This window comes from Manacus candei, unplaced genomic scaffold (assembly GCF_025592945.1).
Source record: "Manacus candei isolate 608988 ecotype Guabito, Panama unplaced genomic scaffold, ASM2559294v1 h1tg000017l, whole genome shotgun sequence".
Taxonomy (NCBI): domain Eukaryota; kingdom Metazoa; phylum Chordata; class Aves; order Passeriformes; family Pipridae; genus Manacus; species Manacus candei.
The window spans coordinates 24829785-24852556 of NW_026138065.1; the positions used below are offsets into that span (position 1 = coordinate 24829785).

Genomic DNA, 22772 nt, shown 5'->3' on the forward strand with positions numbered 1-22772 from the left:
TGCTTGGCACAGCACACAGAGGAGAGAAAAGCCGTGTAGCACCTACAGAAGCTTTGGTGCCCTTGCTGCACCCATTTCGTGTGCTCTGCTTAACCAAAACCACTCTCTCCATTTGCAGTTGGATGAGGGATATAAAGCTGAAAATGCACCAGAGCAGGTGTTTTGCTGCCTTCTCAGCCTTCGGGTAGGAGCTGGTAAAAGAAGTGAGGAAGGGAAAAAAAGCAAAAAAAAGGCCAACGTCACAACAGTCCAGTACGTCAAAAGAACCAAAACTGAACTTTATTATAATGTTTTTTTAAGTATTCTACAATAATGGCTCAGAATACTACCACAACGTACAGGGACAAGGCAGTGCTCTGGGCTATGACTGTAGATTACTCCAGAGTGTGTATATATATATATATATATATATATATATATACACATTTAAGAGCTTAAGAAAGGTTGAAGTAGGGTGGTTCAACATTTCTTAAGCACATAGTTCATATTTTTAACGTGTTCTAGATCTCTCATTTTATAGCAGGATTTATCAAATGCAATGTAGTTACAGAAGTCTTGCATAAATACAAATATTGATATTTTACCTTGAATATTGTCTATGATATAAATTCTGCCTTACCTTTAAAAAAAAATCTCCAGATCATTGTGTGACCTGGGAGTCTTTCCTTTTCTTTCTCTTTAAGAGTTTTTAAATATATATATATTTTAATATATAATTGCTATCATACATCAAAGTATATATGAATCCCATCATTTCTGTTATATTTTCTGCAGACATGGTCTGAACCAAAACCACCAACAGCTAAATCAAAAGCTTCCTGTTTATCATAGGAAACCCAAAGAGGATCTTTCCTCTTTTTTGTGTATGTGTGTGTTTCAGTGCCGGTATTTTTTTAAACTTGCAAGGATTCTTCATAAACTAGAGGTCCATTCATCATTTAAAGCAGTCTTTATAAGCAAATTTACATATTTTGACATGCTTTTGTGAGGCAGTTAGTATCAAAATCCAATAGCATTTCTTACAGAACCATATGACTTTCTGCGATGCAGATATACATTTCATTTCTAAAAAGCCACAGTTCTTTTTCTACATCTGCTCTCATCAAATCCCCAGGATTCATTCATAAAACTGCTGCTGTTCCAAATGCTGATGCTGTTATCCCTGCTGTGGATTAAGACATACACCCAATCTGGTGACACCATCACGTGGAAGATGGATAAGTAGGAAAATACCCTCCCCAAATCCACAGATAGTCTTTTCTGTCTCAAAATCCTCATGATTTCATGTCACCCAACAGTGCAATGTGACGAAGACACAACTCAGTGCAGGCTAAGGGTCTTCTTCCATCAAAGGAATCTCTAGGGGAAACAAAGAAATAGCAATGACTGTATTTTCCCTTTATTCTTTTGCAGAGTATTATTGTTAGCAATTCTACAGAAACAGAAATGGACATTGCAAATATCTGAACAAGACATGTGGTATTGCGAATTCTAGACTGCTCATGCTCTGACACCTATATGAAAATTATTACTAAAACTACCCAGATTTTCTCAAACAAGTTAGGCCTACAAAAACCTAAATGCAAACATCCTTGCTACTACATTAATCACTGAAACAGCATTCAGAGTAGGCAGGGACTACTTTTACTGACATTACCATAATTTCTTCCTCTCCTTCTAACTGTCCTCTTCCCCTTGTGATACCACCAAAATTATCCTAACCCTTATGAAGCAGGAAGAATTCCTCCACCCAGACCTTCCTCCACACTGAATATAGGACCCTGGGCTTCAGCTCAGTGACTGTGGAGAGAAAGATATGAGCCTCTCCTAAGTGTCTCCAAGGAAAGCTATCTAGTTTCCTTAACGCTCTGAGCAGCACACCATCAGAACTCAGTGAAATGGTATCGGAGCATGCCCATGTTTGATTTAAATGGAGGCAGTAACACATGGCAAGCTCCCTCCTCACACATGGTCCTGTGGGTACATTCCCCTTCTGCTGTGAGTTCCACACCCATGGCTTAATGTGCATGTGCCTCAGATGGAAGGAACCCTCTGCTCAGTGCACAGACATGATGAATTTGATAATAAAGGCTGCTAATTTTGACCCAGTATGAAAACATGATTTATTTTCTATTTCAGGGAGAAAAACCTGTTCTTTGCTGTGAAAGCCGTGGCATGTGAGGGATTTGTGAGTGTAGGAGTTGAGGAGCAGATGAACAGATCAGCACAGGCAAGATGATGGTTGGCTTTGCTGCTGCACACAGGTGCTTCCTGACATTCCTGTTGATGAGACTGGGGTCTGGACAGGAACCTTCTGGCCTGGGATTCAAATCACATGCACCAGAGCTAGCAAGGACATACCACAGACACAAAGCCCTACGACCGTGGAGTTGTATGATTTAAAAAAAAAAATGTCCAAATTAAGACGCGAACAAAAACATGGAGAAAGTATGAGCAAGTCAGGTAGGTGTATTCCTGCTCCACCAGTGCAAACAAACGATGTCTCCTGTTTATGGACTCACCTATTGCACCTATGCAAGACTCACCATCTGTAATATCGATCCGCGGACTCGTGGATGCAGCCTCCCCGTCAGTGCTACGGGATACGTCAGTTCGGTCTGGAGCGGGAAGCGCTGCCGCTTGGCACGTCAGGGATGGATACAAACTTTGGAGCAGTTCAGAGGAACCCGACCTACTGTCACAGGTCTCAAATTCGCTAGGCAGCATGTCTGTAATCCTGGGGCCAGGGTAAGCGGGAGGATTCTGATCTTCTGCCTGCAAAATGTGCCCCTGGTCTGTGGTGGCTGAGTATCCGGGTGCCAGAGCATTCAAGCCGCTGCTTACAGCTTCATCGTAGGAAGGCAGCATGACAGGAACGCCATCCACCACCACGAAGTCAGGGTCACCCATGGAGCCCTCTTGGTTGCCTCTACGTCAAACACAGACGAGTTATCACAGAGAGAAGGAGCATGTCACAAGCACCTCAGAGCAAATGCTGAACTTCAGCAAACACAGCACTTTCTAGTCATGCAAAGTGAAGCTACAGGGCCATAAACATTTGCATAAATGTTTGCTTCATGGTTTTGCAAAACTCTCTTCGGATTGACAGGTGAAATCTTTTACAATCGGAAAAATGAAACTACTAATGTGAAGGAGAACTTCAAGAAGGGAGGAAAACAGGTGTTTGGAAGAGATAAGGAGCACCATTTGCTGTGCTGTGCGCAGTAGGTATCATGGATATAAGATCACAGATGTAGTTCACCAGCCAAAAGTGCCTGAACCCCCTGGAAAGATGTGTGCTAGAGCACAAAAGTGTTTACAGCCCATGTAAACAGGCACTGAGATGACTACTGCTGGATGACAGGGCTTTGGTGGCCAGATTTGTGGCCTCCCTCAAGTCTTACTTTCAAAGGATGGAGGCTTCCTTTCCTTAACCAGTATCAAGCTGTATTCTTTTTTAAGTAAAACACATTTCTATTAATTGGGAAGGTCTGTTAAACTCTGAAGTATCTGTTTAGTAGCCAGTTAAATCATAGTATAGTCCTGGCAGGAGGGAATTGGTCCCAGGTACCTTTAAGACATGAAAATATCTGAAAAAGAGAGGACTTAAAGCATTTCAATAAGTTAGATAAGTACAGTCTATAGACCTATCCATAGTGCAGCCCATTACCCCAAAGATCTTCCTGATGATATCGGTGTATGCATAGGTATTTGTATACTACCTATTTGTATACTACCTATATTGACATCTATATGTATATATGTATATAAATTTACACATTGCTTATACAATCTGCATCTATTTAACATTAAGAACACAAAGTCCTTTCTGCTGCATTGGCATGGGGACGTATTTACTGACACACAGCTTTTTCAGCTCTCATTTCTGCTCGTGGTAGAATGAAGACATGAGAAAAATCAAGTGTAGGAGGGAAGTCTAGGTCCATAGTGAACTGAACAGACTGAAAATAAGAAACACGTCTAAGCCCCGATACAATTCTAGCTTTGCCTAAACCTCAGCATGTCTGCCTTTGTTTTTCCAGATGTATCTCATGAGGAGTACTATGTGAATCAATAACTAATGCTCATAGCTGCATGGTATTTTATGGAAATAAAAGAAGATATGGGAGATATTTATGAATCATGATGAAAATAATACTAATGAAGGTAAAGCAAACTTTTAATATAAATTTGTCCATAGAGAGAAGATAAATTCTTTCTTAAAACTTACATTACTAAGTCTACAGTAGTTAAAAAATTAATTCCCCCGCACCTGAAAATGAGTATTTAAAAATATTGGCAGCTATTTTTACATGCAGAAGCAGCAATTCTCAGTAGCAGAGCTGTAATTACTCCCAAAGTGAATCTGGCAAACTTTCCCTTTTATCTTAGTTGCAGAAAGGACTACTGTAGGTTTTGGGGGGTGCCCTTCCACACCAGTGATTCAGAGACTTCTGCTCAGAGCAGAAGAAAGTATCTGCAAGGCTTGTGAGCTGCTCCATCTCTTCAGCAAAGAGTGCTGAATGTGAAAACTGAATCAAGGCCATCAATCTTCAAAACAAAAAAGAAAACAGTACAAACCGTGGAAGGAAATGTGTCTTAAATTTGGTCTGGAACATCCTGGCTAAAATAACCAGTAGTAGTACTAATAAAACGCTGGTAGCAGTAAACGCCACTATTTTCCATGTAGTCAGGAGGGTCTCCTGTGTATTTGGCCAGGTTTGTTCTGTAACAAAAAGACAGTAAAAGAGTTGTGCTTGATTATTACCATTGTTATTTTGTATGAATACTTCAACAATACTCAGAAGTGCCAGTTAGGACAAGACATTTTTTCTATGCATGTTGTAAAAGCACACATAAGCCCAATGCCATATACCAAAAGCAACCTTAACATTAAGCTGTCACAGGGGCTGTATCTTGCTTTTTCCCCTTGACTGTTTTTTTATACATGCAATAATGACTTTAGATTACATACATATAAAAATATCCAGACGCTTAAAAATACACTTGAAGAGGTAATAATCAAAATGGTTTAGGATCATTCAGTATCTTGAAAATGTATTATATTTAACAGCATCTTAAAATCAATGTTCATCACTTAACCATGAAATAGAAGTTCACCAGGCATTACAGACCTACAAATTTGCTCCAAAAGGAGGGACTACAAGAAGCTAGGATTACAAGGCTATAAATCCCCTACCTGTTTTGACACAGTATACTTGGTAGGAGGGGAACCACTCTCCGTACTGGCAGGTGATGTACTTGTAGTCGTTGGTGAGGGTGTAACCAGGGTCACAGTAAAACTCCACCACCGTCCCGTGGTTGTAACGCTCGCAAGGCCGCGGGTGGCAGATGTAGTCTCCATGGCTCACCATTGGAGGTAGTGGACAAACTTAGGCAAACAAACAAAGAGAAAAGGAGAAAGACATTAATTAAATGTCTTTAATTTGGATAATTAAAACCAGTAACCCACTGCTGGGTAGCTTCAGTGTGTCAAAATGCACCGGGCACACCTCAGGCTCCCTTTAGGCTTCCTGCAGTTTTGGGTTTGTCTCGGTGGTACCAGACAACTGGCCAGGGAGCCCAGGTGCCCATCTGCTCTAGCAGATGGATGCACATGCCTCCTGCATAGCAACACATGCCAGGGGGTGACTTTTGGCTCTCACTGACACCAGCAAGCTTTGGTGTCACGTGCTTGTTTAAAGGCCTAAGCTTCCAGTCCTCTGTGGGAAAAGGAGGGTGAGAGGAAGACAAAAGAGGACCCATATCCATCAGATGGCTACAGGGGGTTGGAGGGAGACAGTCAAAATAAGGAGAATCACTTTCCTTATAAAGCATCTCAAATTCAGCTGTAACATCCTATTTTTTGTTTCATTAACATAATTAAATGGTTATATGCACTAATTAAATTCCTAAATATTGACTTTTAAAAATAAGTTTGCCATCAGCAGCGTTACAAGAGATGCTCAAGCACCTAGTGTTGCTTAAGCATATACAGTCTGTCACTGTAATGTTATTAAGATGGGCTCAAACTCTACTGGTGGTATTTGTGTTTTGTTATTTCTGAAAAGCCCCACTGATCTCAGTGGGACCACTGGTCGAGTGAAGTCTTAAATAAAACAGAGGTTGAGCCTGTGTTAATTAAGTACAGTGGTTTACTTAAGGTTAGGTCAATAAGAGAGAATTGCAATATAAACATGTGGGACTTTTATTGTAGGCCCCAAAACGAAAAGCAATGTAATCTCACATGCTCAGGCCAATGGACTCAATGGAGAACTGAAGGAGCACTCTCTAGAAAACAGCAGTGGGGAGAGCAGCTTGCAAGCAGTATTTTTATAAGAGAGGAAACTTTTCCAAGGTGTAAGTGTTGGTTGATTACTGTTTTCTTAAGTGCTTCTAACACAGAGCAAAAAAACCTTACAAAGTGTAATGATGTTTCAAATGGCTACATACTGACCCAAAAGGGGATTAAATTACTGGATGGCTTGTTTTATTTCCCTTCAGAGGCAGTAGCTGACTGGCTCAGTGCCCCATCTACAGGCTGTTCCCTTCACTTCATGCCTCCCTCATGCAGGCAAGACCTACTGCATTGATTTAAATAATGAAAATGACATCTCTTGGAAGAAGAATCTTCCCAGAAATTACAATTCAGCTGCTTCTCTCTTGAATCTTGTTACATGAATAATGCATTTCATAAAAAAATACACAAGATATTAAATGAATCTTCAAGAGAGGCTGATTACAATGTGCAGCAATGTCTATTCCCCATCCCCTGGAGACATGGTTTTGTTTGCATTTTCACTGGCAAGGCTTAATAATAACTTGAAATCAGAGCAAGTAATTCACATAAAAATTCACATCCTCAATGCTCTGCATACTTTCCAAAGTCTCTGGGCCCACAAGAAAGAGGAATGCTTTACTGGGAAGTCAACTCAAGACTGAAAACAATTTTCTTATGACTAGGACAAGGGTGTCAGATTGAAACAGCAGGAAAGCACCTTTTGTCTTGATCATTCATCTATTAAAAAAGAAAGTGATCAGTAAAAGCCATGATTCTGGCCTGCCATAAGGAAACCTGGTATATTTTTATTACCTGTGCTTAGAGCATGAGAACAAAGGAAGACAGCAATTTAAGTTTCTTTGCTACTGATTTTTGCCAAGCAACAGCCATGTTCAAGAGATGTGTAGGTGCCCAGTACCCTTCTAGCAATGAGCAAGTAGAGCACACCTTATCACAAAGTGCAACACTCAGAGAAACTAATTTTCCCCTACAGCAATGTACCTGCTACATCATCCCTAACCTCTTAACATCACTGAGATCCAAAACAGCCTTCTGAATGAAAAACCCCTCTAAGTTGGTGATCCCAGCAGCGTGGATCAGCTCAGGAATGACACATTTCCAAGCAGATTAAAAGTAATACACTGGGGAGACAACCCAGATATGGAGCTGTCAGTCTGTTTGCAAATGGAGATGCATTTTATAACACTCGAAAACAAGAGCATCACTCTTTGTGTAGGATACTTCCCCAGTAGTAAAAAGGAGTGGCACCCCTTCCACTGACACATCCATATTTCAAGGGAAATGCTCATATATTGGTGCTGCCTGGGAACTCCAGCAGACTTTTTTTATGGCACTGCTGAGCATTAGTCATGAATTAGAGTCGAGCTTTAAGCAGTCATACCTGCTCCTGCATTAAACACTTGCAACCAGCAGATACAATGGAATGGAACAGGTTTGAAAATGAGGGCTCTGAGCTCAAATGAAACAGTGCTTCATTCTTATGTCAGTTGGACTGTCAAGAGTCAGGGTTCTAACTCACTCAGGGTATCCCTCAGCACCTCCTGTGAACTTTATGTTCATCCAGTTTCAGGATCCCTCAAAATGTCCACGGGCAACCTGGCCCCCATGTACAATCTGTAATGCTCAGGCTCAAAGCCTCTTTTTCCAAATCAAATCAAATGAGATACATCAGAAATAACCCAAAACAAACTTGCTTTGAGCTCTGGGCAGTTAGTCGTGCACTCAGTCCTTTTCTCAGCTCACTCCATTCCCATGGCCATCCAGACCCAAGATCCTTAACATCTGAACAGTGGAAGAACAGCCACCAAGTGGCCTTAGTTTTGATCACAGAAAAGAAAGATTATGTAATTCTGGAGGGCCACTGAACACTCTTGGCTCCCAATGACAGAGAATTTTTCATGCAGAGCTAGTCACCTTACAGGGTCAGATCTCTTATTTATGCTGAATGCTAGTGTATGATACTGGTTAACAGATTAAAGGAATGTGCCAGATCAAATATGGAGGAAGACCCAGGTGGCAAACCTAATACCACTGAAGTTTTCTAGGGAAGGTAAAATTCTAGCATTCCTAGTGATGACCACTAATTATATTTGGTAATTACAGGCCATGGACTTCAGGCAAATGCATCAAACTCACTGAATGAAAACACCCACAAACTGATTAAAACAAAAGTGTGTCTGACAAGTACATTTTCACTGTCAAAGCCAACAGCAGTATGCACAATAGATAATCACAGAAACAAGAGAATTCTATGTCAGGAAGCTCTCACAGCTTAAAAAAAGCCCTATGTACTGTTCTTAAATACAACATTAAATCTTTACTACCGATAGCTTTCAGCGTCTTCACTGTATAAGGCTTTTGAGACTTTAATGCACTAATTACAACATCCAGCACGGATGATCCAGTAGTATCTTCTGATGACCAACATTAAAAGATAACATGTCTGTGTCCTTAACTCTGGATGTTGTCAGAGGGATGGATATAATTCAGACTGTGTCTGCTGGTGGTTCTGCAGCAGGTGATCCAAGGCCTCCAGACTGTCGTTGTAGAGTAATTGGCCACAGACTGTAAGGGGATTTACAAGAACTTTTACAACAAGCTCAGCATTCTCAGCTGAAAAGTTGAATCATTCATCAAAAAGAAAGAACAATTGTGTTTATACAGCAAACAGATCCCTTGCTAGATGCTCAAAAGTCCTGTTACTCGAGTAAGTTGAAGGGAAGAATTCCTGATTTGATTTGGTGGACTTCCCTGCCTGCTCTTAGGAGCTGCTAGAGCTGAGGGCTCTCCTCTGAGACCCTCTGTGGGCTTTCTGCTCTGATTTTAATGATGGATTAGAACCCTCAGGAAGAGCTTAAAACCTGGGAAGTTGAGCCTTGCTTTACAAACAGTGTGGCATACTGGCTTGGAGCAAAGGCAGAGGCTGGTCTGCCCCCTGGCATGTCCCCTCCATCACAGTCTCCGCAGGGCAAGAGCCGCATCCCTTGGACGGAGGGTACAGTGAGGGTGGCACAGGCTGTGGGTGCTTACTGCCCAGGCACTGGAGAAATAAATGGGGCTCACCCAGTAATTTTTCCTCCCCACTATGGTCAAGAAGCTTTTTAAACTCTGCACAAAGGATGCTGCAGTAATTCTGAAATGTTGACACTGAAACCGTAGGAGGGAGGGAAGATTTTTTGGCATTAGCACATTGATGGCACAGAATAAAGACATCATATGACTTTTAAAAGCCCCTGGGGGAGAGATCACAGTGGAGTTACAGACATTCATAGTGCTCAAAACCATTTTTTCTAGTCAATCAGTTCAGTGGCGAGTGAGTGGGTTTAATCTTTGGTCAAAGTAGACGAGTGGTAAATTATTCAGGTTTTGCCCAGCTTTTGTATGTGAGCCAAAAAATAAAAGCAAAAATGTCTTGAAATACAGGTCACTTACTCATAAACAAAAGGAGTAGGAATAAGCAAAAAGCTTATTTTTCACCTTTGATTTTTTTGTGTACTATGGTTTTTTTCCTCAAGCTACTAGTTCACCTTTCATGTAGAACAGTAGTTGCTTGGTTATCTGGGTTAGCAGAAAACCCTAGTGCAAGGCCAGCTAGTTCTGTTTGACACAGAGATGGACAGGACTAGAGATACTTGCACCTAATAAAAAATAACAGTACTTCCAAACCTATCGTGAATGTCTGCTAATTATGCAAAGAGTGAGAATAGATTAAGATGAAACTTCCTGATGAGAAAGACACAGATAAAACCCTGCCAGTTCCTGTCAGTGTGTGGGGAAAATGCTGGTATATCTTGCTCAGATAGTAATATGAGAGTGGGACACACTGGTTTGCTCACAAATTGGAAGAGAACAAGAGCTTCTCCTGACCCTCATTTGTCGCTCTTGTACATATCTGGACACTAATTATCACCAGAAATCTGGCCACTGTCATCTGGCTACTGCATTCCAACTAATGTTTAATTCAAGTTGTCATTTACTCCATGAGACCACAGCTGTATATATCCCAGCAGGTCTGACCCTTCCCATCTAGGGTGGCCTAGTCCCCACCTGAAGCTTTACTGGCTGGCTTCTGGGGCGTACAGAAGGATCCTTTTCCATATCCTGCCTTCTTACAAACACATGCTTGCATATGTAGGATCTGAAAATTCTTTTTTTTTTTCTTTTTACAGGAACATAGAAGATGAAGACTATGTTTCTTTCTTTTCCTGTTTTTTTATGAATACCGTACTAATAAAACTTGGTTCCCAGGTAACTTCAGTGTCATCACCCTTCAGACCCTCAGAATAAAATAATCAACCCAGAAGCCACTCTCTCATATACCTCAAGAATTCCTGTCCAGTTCACCTGACAGACCTGGCCATTTCCACAGGTATTATCAGCACATGAATCACACCTGCACAGCACAGTACAGAGCCCCAGTTTCAAGCTCTTTGTCCTCTCACATACAGATAACACCACATTATAAGGCTGTCTGTAAGGAGGGGAATATAACACCTTTCTGTTATGTTCACTTGGTGGAACACAAGTGTCAGCCTCTTTCACAAAAGAAAATGTTTCTTAATAGTTATGAGTTTGTAAAAAACAACAAACAAAAAAGGAATTAAATCAGTGGTGTTCAAAAAAAGAGTAGCTGTTAGTTGCGGATTTTTAAACCCAAAGGCACTGCACTGTTTAGAGAATTTACTGATTTATTAGGCAAAAAGATCTCAATACAAAAATTGGTAGAGAAAAATTAGTATTTCTAGAGCAATATCAAATAGGGAACTGCATGGGGGAATGGGGAGTGGATGGCCAACAGGAAGAAGAGGAAGCAAAGAAAATTACTTCTGCACTTTGAATATTAAAAAAAAAAAAGATTTTTTTCTATTCTATACTTAGACTTCAATTTATACAAATGTACAAAATGAAAAATATTTTAATTCTAAAATTGAAAAAAATTCCCATTAAATTGCCCAGTATTATAAGTAGGATGGAAGAAAAACTATTGGACTCAACTGCTCATATCCAAGTGAAAGTTTGAAGAAGAAATTTAGAGTTTTGTAAAAGGAAGTAGTAAATCCAGCTGCTTTAAAATAAGCCCTGTCAAAACATCTCATTCTAGAACAGCTGCTTAATGAGACTTTATTTTTAATGGCACTCTTTGGGAAAGTAAGCAGAACAGGAAGCATTACTAGAGTAATCTTTTCATTTATCATGAACATCATCTTAACAATATCCTAACGATACATTCCTATAACAAATGCTGCCAGCACTGTGAAGGGAGACTTCATGCATCTTATAGCTGTACTGGAACAAAGTTGGAGGCCACTGAATTTGTGTTTTGAAAGTGGAGACATGCTTTGAGGAACTTTTCTAGTTATTCATTCCCATAGCAAAACAACAGCACCAAGAGTAATGACAGAACAGAAAGTTTAGTGGAAACAACTAAGTGAGCACTCATATATAAAGTAACTCCTACTAAGCCTGACAGTAGTCATGACTTAAAGCAATGAAGATAGAAGATGCTTACTTTGAACTCTGAAGTTGTCAGCAAATTTATTTCTTGAAAGCCTACAGCAAAAATTATTAAAAATATTGTATTCTTAGCCAATATTATCCAAATTCATTTCAATCTCAATCTTTCTCAATTACTTAACCTTCACAATGCCACTCACACATTTTCTTCTGAAAAGACACCTGACATGTAAGCAATTTCTTTTTGACCATTCAGCAATTCGATGTTCCAGCAGCCAGGAGCATACCCCAGGTTTCCAGGCTGCTTGATGTTCCCCTCGACAGTCATTCCTGGGTAATTCTGTACCACCTACAGTAGTGAGGTCAGCCCTTCAATGTGCACACAGTGAGAACTTCTCACCTTCTATGAAGTGCGAAATGAATTGAATAATTAAGTTTTTAATGAAAAACTGCTTCTCTGGTCTAGCTTTGACAAACACCACCTTGCTGAGAATTGCTGTCATTGAAACCAGCTGTATGAGCCTAAATGAAACAGTATAAAAGTAGTTTCAAACATATTTTAATAATAATTTAACATTAGCTGATTCCTAAATGGAAACAGAAGGTGATTTGCAATCACTTATTGTACACAGAACTTCCTTGTTACTGGAGTTGCAAATTACAGAGCACATTTTGCAGTTCCAGTCAGCTGAGCTCCTACTGGAGCATCACACCAAATTCACACTCATCCTCAATAAATCTGCCATTCCCAGCACTGTAACCTGTGAAACATTGATATCAATGGGAAAGTATTTAGTTTCAAATGGATTTCACAAGAGATATGGGATGAAACACACCCCAAGTCATCTTTTTCTTATAAATTAGAAGTTAACAGTGCCAGTTTCATTTAAACTACAAAAAATTGATGACAAGTTTGCAGTTAGAGAGCTAGGACTTCTTTTAGCAATAGGCCTATAATTTTAATTCCAGAAATATTTATACTCATCATTAACCTATGAGTGCTTGGAGCACTGTGGTCTCATTTATAGTAGATCGTTTTAGCTTTCTTCATCACTTGCTTCTAGTTTTGTTTCTTTGTTTTCTCATGAGTGGTTGACTTAATGATCAGTAATGGTCTTTTAAGGACTTCGAGAAGCAGATGCTGGGGACAACACAGACATTTTGGAGGAAGAAATTAGAGAACTTCAAAATAAGTCAAGGCTTGAGTGTTTGACAGACATCACAGGATAACCTCAGGTCTGGAAAAGGTCAAAGTGCTTAGAAGTAGAATGGAGATGGAGGAGAGAGAGCGAGCGAGCTGTCAGGAAGCTGGCTAAGAAAACCAGACAGATAAAGGCATCTGTCAGGGATATCCAAAGAAGCAAGTGCTCACTGTGAGCTGGACATATCAGTGCTTTTATGTTACTATAATCCCTCTTCTTTGAATAGCTTTTTTTTCTTTGTTTATAAAGCAAGAATCCCTCAAGCTTGATGGAGAGAAGGAATGCTGCAATAGGCAAGCTTGTATTCCAGGGCTTAGCTGAAAGCTGATGAAATCAAGCTGTACCACCCGGAAAAAGGAAAAGCACAAGGTCCCATTCCCAGCAGTGGTTTTAGCACTGTAAGTTCATAAACCAGCTTACAAGATTAGGAAGACACGGAAAAGCATCAGTTTATTTGATTTATGTTTAGTTCTCAAGTGCCTGCCTACACTGATTGGTGAAACTGCCACCCTTTAAATAGTGGGTTTTATCTCTTGAAAGAACAAACCTACACATCGAGTAGACTTTCTAATGCACAGAGTCCACAGCTACAGTTCCCTCCATTTGTGGAAGATGTTCTGTGATTGCCAAATTTAATGACCGTGTCCATAAAGCACAGATATGCCTGATTTCAAGGTAGACAATGTAGTGTTCTTTTCCTTTCCAAGGAGTCTTACCAGGTACAGTTAAAGATCAATATTATAAAACAACCCTCAGGGAGAAATTTTGTATGCTTTCCCCCACATAATCTGCCACATATTTAAAGCACCATGGAGAAAACACTACACACATCTGGCAGCTAATGTGGAACTTCAGGGCAGAAATTATGGTTCCATAAAGAAGTTGGGATGTCTGGCTGATTCTGGAAATGCTAAGGAGCTTCTGAAAGGTAAGAGGTGATAGAGCAGGTGTAAAACAATGATTTACTATGACAGTCCTGTGCAACAAGCACAAACAGAAGACATAAAAGAAATAGATTACAAGATGTTGTTCTGTTGCTTTCTTGAAAAACTATGAACAGTGAAGAAGGCATCTATTTCAATCCCTGCCAAGATCAAAGAAGATTTCTGCAATGCAAAAAAGGAGCAGTCACTTAGAAATATAATGCTATTTATCTTCAAACAATGTCTTCAGCTTGGAGACTGTTCTCTAAACCCCCTATCCCTCATTACAAGAGCTGCAAAAAGCCCACTTTGTTGTGTACCCATTCTGTCTCAAATTGTGGTCTGGTTTTCTTTGTGTTTCACTTTGCAATACACCTGCTGGAGTTAAGAGATTGGATATTTACTAAGCAGTAAGTCCACAGAAGAACATGATTTCTCTGTCTATTATTTCTTGTCTCTCTGTTCCTTCTGAATTCAATTCTTTTCCCCACCTCTTTAACTGTGAGTAAAAGTGTACAGATGAAGTGCAGCCTTTTCCAACAGCACAAAAATCCAGATATTCCAAGTTAAAGTGCTCAACTTCCATACTCATACAGGGGTGGTTGGATACCTATAATGTCTGCACTCCTGGGTGACAAATGAATTAACTGTCTACAGTGCAGAAACGTGAAGAATTACTGAATGACTTTTTTTCTAAAGAAAACTATCTTCTTAAACTTTATCACACTTGCTTTCTATAACTTAAGCACCCCCAGGATGCAACACTATCAGCCTGTTTTATCCTTTGGGCATCAGGCTAAAGGTGTCACTGACATAAAGGTGCTGCCCTGGTAAAGGTGCTTAGAAATATTGTTGTCTGCTGCTGTTTGAGCATTTACTGCTGGTTGTAGTTCCTGAGCTGTAACAAGTATTGCTGTAGGCAGTGAATACATTCTGAAACACCACTGTAGTCAGAGCTATTAAAAACAAGGCTATCAATATGTCCCATGTTAACATTAACTCAGTTAACATGGATGACCTCTTTGGCATTGAGCAATATTTAACTTATTCTTCCTCCTGCCTTTCAAGCTAAGTAGGTGTAAACATAAAACAGAATCCTGGTATCTACCTCACTTAATTTCTTAATACCATAGTGTTTCATAACTTACTTGTATTGCTGCCCTCTGCTCCCTTTACAGGACTTTTATCTGCTGGAGATCTGCTGCATCAACATTATCTTCCCTGAGGATACACATCAGTCTGTCATGTCAGACTTTATCTAAAGCCTTCTCAATGTCAACAAAGAAACACAGAGAGAAATTCATTTGTACCAATGTACAATATCACAAGCTTAGGATTGCTTACTTTATTCTGTCTCCTGAACATAACTGATTACAGGATGACTTCTATCTTTTTCCCTCAGTGTGTAGCTTTATGTTCCATCAAGAATTTAAAAGAATTTAGGGGCCTAGTTTATCAAACATATAGCTCGGTGTCAATCATTCTTTTTGGCATTAGCAACTGTTAGAATGAAGATTTTTGAAGCTTTCCTTCAAACTGTCCTGTGTATAATTGGTTACAAAGTTTCAGCTACTTTGTTTTGAACTATTAAGGGGCTACAGCATTTCATTGGCAATATCACCCTCTTCTTTCATGCTCTTTACTTTCTAGGTTCTAAGTCAGAATTATCAGCCCCTCTCTATGAATGTCTGTCCACAAGTTTATGAGAAGTAAAATTTTTAATTGTTCTGTATTCTTACCTGTTTTTCCAGAACATTTATTTTATTTGTAGCACACTTTGTTGTTTTTTCATTTTCACATGACTAACCCCCTTTTATTCTCCAGAAATTTCCTGGTGCTCCAGGTAGAGGGGTTTTGGGTTCCCTTGACCTTTTTCTGGCTTCGTTGTGAAATCTTCTTAATACCTTTCTTCTCCTATCTTTCTTCCATAGTTTCTATAATTTTCAGGATCCTTTCTGTAATTTGTGGTTGCTTTGCATTGTATCTTTTCATCTCCCCTCACAATGAGGGTATTTTATTTTCCAGAAATTTTATATTCTAGACTTCTGCAATGCCTTCAGTTTTCTTCTCTATTTTTCCTCTCTTCTATTCATTGGTTCTCCCCTTTGTTGTCTCTTCCTCAGGTTTGTTTCATTTTAATTTTGAATCTACCTACAAAAATTTGAAACATTTTCTATTTTACATTCTTTCAAGTTTAACCTCAGCTAGAGAATCTGTTGGTCCCAGTATGTAGAAAGAAGTTTTGATATTGCAATATATTTGATTTCCTGCAGGACTGGCTTATCTGCTCAGCTGGGATGATGCTGAAACAAGACATTCCAGATAACAGGATCATGTCCATTGTTTGCAAATTGAATCAACCTGTTTTCCCTTTTACTCTTAAATACAAAGCAGGGAATTCCCAATGACACTATCCATACAACTTCTTTATTTTCTAGCATTATAATCAAATTCTTTCAACCTTTCTTCTCTTTGCCTGCTTCCCACCCAGTTTTTTATAAGAAATATTCTTTACATCTTCTTGGAAGTCTTCCAAAGGACATGAAAAATTAAAATACAGAGTCCAGATGGCAAAGTGTGTAATCAAATGCAGATCATGTTCCCAAAGTACTCACAACCAAGGGTTGTTGTTTTGGGGGTTTTGGGGGTTTTTTGGGGGTTTTTTTGTTGGTTTTTTAATTTCTCCAAATCCCAAGTAATACCTTTATGCACTTTAAAGTATCATATTAAAAACACTTCCTTTTTTCATTTGACCAAGTTCCACGCAAGTATGTTTTTAAGTGTTTGCTCTCCTCCAATGTTTTTGTAAGCCATTTGATTTATTTTACAATTCATGTTTATACCCCATGTGGTATTCTTCAATTCCATTAATTTTGCACCCATGTGCTGCATATCAGATTTTACAGAAGGCAAAAATTAACTTACATCAATTTCTCCAGATGGATGATTAGCCCCAAATTGGTAATTTAAAAATCATATAAATAAAGAAAAACCCAAAACTATTTTCCTTTGATTTTTATAATTCTTGGAAGCATCTACTGAGTTTCAGTACGAAAGAAAGTTTAAAAAGTTTATGCATAATTATGGAATTCCACTAGAAAGAGAGGAAATTAAGGAAGTTAAAGAAGAAGAAAATTCAGTGTTAAGATGCTTCATCTTATCCTCTAAATGACTGCAAAATTTTCTTGCTCTGGTAAAACAGCACCATTTCCTTTACCATCATTCTCCGATACAGCTGAACCGTTTCAGCTGAAGTTTCCCAAACGACTCTGCTTGAGGCAGACACTCGAAAAACGATCCAAATGTTTTAAATTTGGCAAAGGTACAAGCATTTAAAGGTACCAGCAAACACTTGGCAATGTGAGCCGAAGGCATCCTTATTTCCCTGAGCCATAACCACCGCCCTGGTTGGATGCAAACAGCTGTTTCTGAGCAGCCAGTGCACAGCTCTGCACTGTTGGCTGCACTTCAGTACCGGGTGACACAGTGTCTATGCACTGCTGTGACTGAAGCAACACTGATTTTATTGATCAGAAAAAAAAATCTTCTTCCCTTCTTCTCTCACCACGGAGCTGGTGGAAGATCCGTGCTTGGCAATATCGAGGATAAGGCTGGAAAGCATTAGAGAGCCTACTGTATGATAGGAGCTGAGTGGTCCCTGGTGTAATCGTTCATTCAAATGGAGCTACAAACCCTTCATTCAGAATTTATGTGGTCTAACAAAGAGGGAAAAATTCACAAGACTGACATGTAGTATTTTTTGTTACTACACACAAATTTAAGAAATCTCTTCTGTAGAGACTTCAAAAAGAACATATATCTGAATGAGAAAGCTGTAAGCAGCATTGCTTATAGGAGAATAAAAGTTCTAAAATGGTTAGCAATAGCTTCCTAACAGTCATTTGCTTTTAATCATTACCATATTAAAATACTGAGCAGGAAATGTCATTACAATACATTTTTAATTGAACATGGAAAGAAATAAATGGAATTAATTTGTTATTTGCAGATTTCCTCTGTGAAAAATACTGCTTGGCGAGATTACATTGCACACATAAAAGGAATGCTGAAAAATGAGCTTGACATTGGAATGCAAGGTGCAGAATAAAAAATATGCAGGGAAGGAGTTTGGTCCACTAATTAAGAGTAGTGGACTGTAACAAGATTCCTGGAGACTAGCACTCCTTTCATAAATCACTTGAAAAAACATCTCAAGTTGATTTACCCTATCTGGATTTAATTTTGAAATTCGCTACATACCTTCTGAAGCAGCCCTACAGAAGAGTTTACAAAGGGAATTGTCAGGGGTGACCTTTCAGTGATGCTGCTTTCTATTCTGCACCAAAGCTGAGCAGAACCAGCTCTTGCAAGTATTATGCTCTAGACTTTGGTCTCCTGTGGTTCACTCAACACACGCACTGATGGGATGCCAACAAGGAATCACCATGGAAAGTTTTGACATTTAAAGACAGCCATAAGAAAGTGATTAAAAGGGAGGCTGAACCAAAAGCAAAACTCAGGAGGCATCCTAGATGGCCTTGGCCCAGTATCTGGCACACACTGATCCCTCAATCACAGATCATCACAGTTGAGTGGGGATGACGACTTTTGACATGTTATTTAAAATGTAAACTTGTTAGGGCAGCAGTTCTTAACTCATGTTTTTAATTATCAAGAAAAAGATTCTCTCATGACTTCATAATACAAGCAATAAATAGTGAGGACATGAGTTTTCTTCGGTATTTTGGTAGGAGGTGGAATGCTCACCTGTATTAAGTGAGGGTAAGACAGAACTTTTTCTGCTTCATAGCACTTGAGTTTCTGTATTTTAATACTCTTACCTTCCTAACTGAAGAACTGCCATTTTTATCAAATCAGTTTTATTGTTTGGATTAAGCCTAACAGGGCCCTTCTGATTTTTTAATGTATTTTCCACGCTACACACAACAACAGACAAGCCTTCCAAAAAAAGTCTTACATAGAGCTGATTGCGGATTAATCTTTTATGGTGTGTTAAATAAATAGAAAAACCCATCTTGTTTTGTCATTCCAAAATTGCAAAGGCATTTTTGTATTTTGGAACTTGGATTGTAAGTTAAAAATAAGGATCATTTAATTATTTTTGTGCAGTGTATCACTTTGTTGAAGCTTTTGGCAAATTTTTACACTTCCAGAATCCTTAGCATTTAGTTCAGTGACATAAGCATCACATATGAAATCCTATAATTGCTTTTAGCTAAATTCTACATATAGATAGCCTCCTACAGGCTTGAAATAGAACAAAAACGTAGTCCTTTAACAGGAATGAAATGCAAAGGATGTATTTGGATTCTGATGACTCCCTAGGATGTTTCATTCAAGACGTGGTATGAAGATGGAGGAGGGGAGTTCACGCAGTTTTGACAATGTACAGAGCAATCGATTCGGTATCTCTGTTCTAAATGTATGGGATGCAAATATAAAAGCACTACAATATCCTCCATTCCAGCGCTGCAGGTTTAGTCACAGATTATTCCATTTGGCTTGGTACAATTTACCTCTGTTTCACACTGAATGGTTTTTATGTTCCTAATCAATAAATTAGCTCAGTCATTTTAATTGCCAATCCTTCTTTAACGTTAACTACTATGAGAGACAACAAATGTTGAAGTGTGCAGCATCGTGTAGCACTGAATAATGTTTGCAGTTGGCACAGCCCAAACTAAGAGTTTCTATGGAGTATTTTTCAGTTTATCATGGAAATATATCCATATGTACAGGAACTCTGACCATCTGCACAGCAATGAATGTGAATTCCCTAACTTCTTCAGTACTTTGATTAGAAAGGCAGCAAAGAATTTACATTTTAAGGGCAAAGCAATCATCATTAGGAGCTTTCTCTCTTGCACTTCGGACTCTGAGAGAACAAGCATTTCTTAGGGAACACTGAGAGCTGATGGTGCCGTGAACCACAGGAAAGGTTGCGTGCAACGAAAACCAGATAGGCTCTGCACAGCCAGTGGGAACATCACATATCGTGGAACTGTGGTTAGAGCCCTGAGTTAAAATCATATAGAGCATGCAGGTTTTGCAAAATTGAAACATAAACAAACAAGAAGACATTTACCTTCCACATCAAGGCACCTAGGTGGGCTATCTGACCAGATAAGGTTATACATGCACTCAAGGATCTCTGTCCCTTCTAGTTTATATCCAGGAAAGCACTGGTAATACACCACTGTTCCTACAGGGAAGGAGGCCTCGAACTCAGATATGTTAATGTAACTATGAGGAAGAACCAATGGCCTCAGGCAACCTGCAAATTAAGAAGAGGGAGGTTTCTTTTATTATGAAGTGCTTATCTCAGTCATCTTCACACATCTCAGTTACAATTTCTAAATCAAGGAGTGTGATATTTTTCATCTTCTCCACTCTGAATGGCATGTCTGCATGATCTCCCTCAGATATATATGCCTCATTATCCTGTTTCAAACCCTTTTATTGTTTAGCCCACACACTCTGCCAGCGTGGGATTCACTTCCAGGAAAATCCAGGAAAGGTTTACTGAAGCTGACAGTATTTTGTTTAACAAACATTCACCAGTTTTGCAGATGGCAATTTCTTTCTGAGGTAGGATCTTTAATAAAGAAAGATTGTCATTTATATAAACCATGAGTTTTATTCCTCCTCTTAAGAGTGACAGACATGTAAACTATTTTAAATATTAAAACTGCTCCTGTGACAAAGTGCACATGACTGTAAAAGATTTGCAAGCAGAATTAATGATTTTGAAATTCCAGTTTGAGAAAGTCTAAAGGAATATGACTTCCTAGGAGCAGTCCCATGATAAACACTGAACAAGGTCTCAGATAAGGTTATCAAAAAATTAAGGTACCTGTTATCACCAGAAATGGTAAACGTAGTCAGAATCAGAGACTACATTCCAGTTCTACTTCTGGAATTACTTCTGAGGAATTTGTATCATGGATGGTACTGAGCAGTGATGGTTAAATGATCACCAGCCATATTTGGGGCAAGAGAGAGCAGTGAATTTAATAGATGGCATGTCTTTTTAGTGGCCTTAGAAATGACCCTCTGGGTAATACTTAATACTGTTGATTTTTTAATTTGCAGTAATGTGGAGAAAAGATGACTAGTAATCAGGGAATGAAAAATAGTATTTTAAAGTTATGTGACTAATGGAAGCTGCATTACAGCAACCCATAAATAGGTCTCTTGCCACTACTAGGAATTTGTGAAGGATGTTCATAGGACACCCTTAATTTTAAGCCTGAGGGGGGAAATAAAATCAGTCTGAGAACTGAGAAAGTCTTAACAGCATTTCAAGCAGTTTGAGGGAGAGAGAAGAAACCAAAAGAAAACAAGGCAAAAAGCTTGAAAGCTTTTTGCAGCATGCTGTACTACCAGAGCAAAGGTTTTGATTGTTTTTTTACTGGCTGGTTATGTCACTACTCAAATAAAGCTTCAAGTGTCCTATCTACGGGCTGCTGCTCATACCCTGATCAGGTATGCCCCACACATAACACACTAATTCCTGCAATCTGAGCAGTCCACTGAGCAGGATGACATAAGGAGCCTCCACTGGGACAGAAAGAGCACAGACTGCCTGAGCAAGACCAAGCTTACTCTCCTCTGAACTGTATCAGGGAAAATTTTGTCCTGCTGGCTCAGAATTTTAATGCTCATTATGTTCCTTGTAATGCAGGGCAGAGATTTACTTGAATTTGTATGACAGCCAAGCATTTGTGAAAATTCCTAGGTCTCCAAACAACTCAAGCTGCTTGAAAACTTGATTTTGGCTTCTTTTTTGCCAAGTAATTCACATCATTCCAGATCAGTAATTAATTTTATTATCTCATTGCAAAAATAGAGGTTGGATTCTTATACGGTCTGTAATCCTTTATCACTGCTCAGGCAGAAAAAAAAGGCATCTTAGTGTCATAAGACTCCCCTGCCTGTTGTAATCAAAGGGCCATAGAAATGTAATTGACAGGCTACCTAGTGCAAGTAGACAAGTGGCTTTGATCTTATTAGTGCTTGACGTAGCAAAAAAAAAATTCTGGGGACAATTTTGCAGCAAGAATTTGGCAAAATATTTCAGATACTTGAACTGCCTATTCTCTGCCTGTCTGGTAATCACAGCACTTGGGTCTTGTGCAATTGATTTCTCAACTTTTATTAGCAGTGCTTTTATTCTGAAAAGCAGTTAATATCATATTGAGTAGGAGCAGTTGATTGGGTTTCACGGTATAAATACAAGAAGAAAGTAACAAGCCAAGGGGTACTTGGGGATCTTCTGCTTACACAATTAATACTGTCTGTCCCAAACTGTCCACATGGACCTTTGGCAAATACAGTACCTGCAAATTAATCTTTTGAGTATTCATCCCATCTACCCCTAAGAGTCTTAATCTACTTTAATTAGATGCGAGGTGCACCCACTCTCAAACATGGGCTGTACACTTCATACTGCCACACATGATTCCACTGCTGACAAGATACCCCAAAACCAGTGTCCACTTTTCTACAGTTTCATGAAAATTCTCCTTTGATGTCAGCACTATTCAATGTGTGCATCTGAAACACTGAGCTATTCTGGTAATATGCCTAAATTTCTGCCATAGTCTAAGACAGGACCTTGGGGGACAGTCTGATGTGCTGTCACTCCTGAGAAGTGTCCCAGTTCCCCTGACTGCCTGCTCTCGCTCTGCAAATTGATGGGACAGTGTAATTAAGTGCCTACAGAGAACTGTTAGCTTTAGGAGCTGACATATGGGTTTGAGGAGAGTTAGGATTAACCCAGTTTTCTGCTCAGCAGAGACAGTTAAAATCTCTCGATGCTGTTCAGTGGGCCAAGCTTGTTATCAAGATGTGAACTGGTTAAAACCAAGT

General features: G+C 39.3%; 1 protein-coding gene across 1 annotated transcript in view; it reads right to left on the reverse strand.

Moving 5' to 3' along the window:
* Positions 1-257: 257 nt before the first annotated feature.
* The window catches only part of SUSD4 (sushi domain containing 4), a 72403-nt gene continuing 49888 nt past the window's right edge, over positions 258-22772 (reverse strand). Inside the window, exons 4-8 of the mRNA XM_051783558.1 lie at positions 19987-20175; positions 5201-5392; positions 4582-4726; positions 2547-2929; positions 258-1359 (exon numbers count right to left, since the gene is read on the reverse strand). Of these exons, the coding sequence (XP_051639518.1) occupies positions 1331-1359; positions 2547-2929; positions 4582-4726; positions 5201-5392; positions 19987-20175 (938 nt within the window). The 3' untranslated portion in view covers positions 258-1330. The remainder of the gene's footprint in view (positions 1360-2546; positions 2930-4581; positions 4727-5200; positions 5393-19986; positions 20176-22772) is intronic.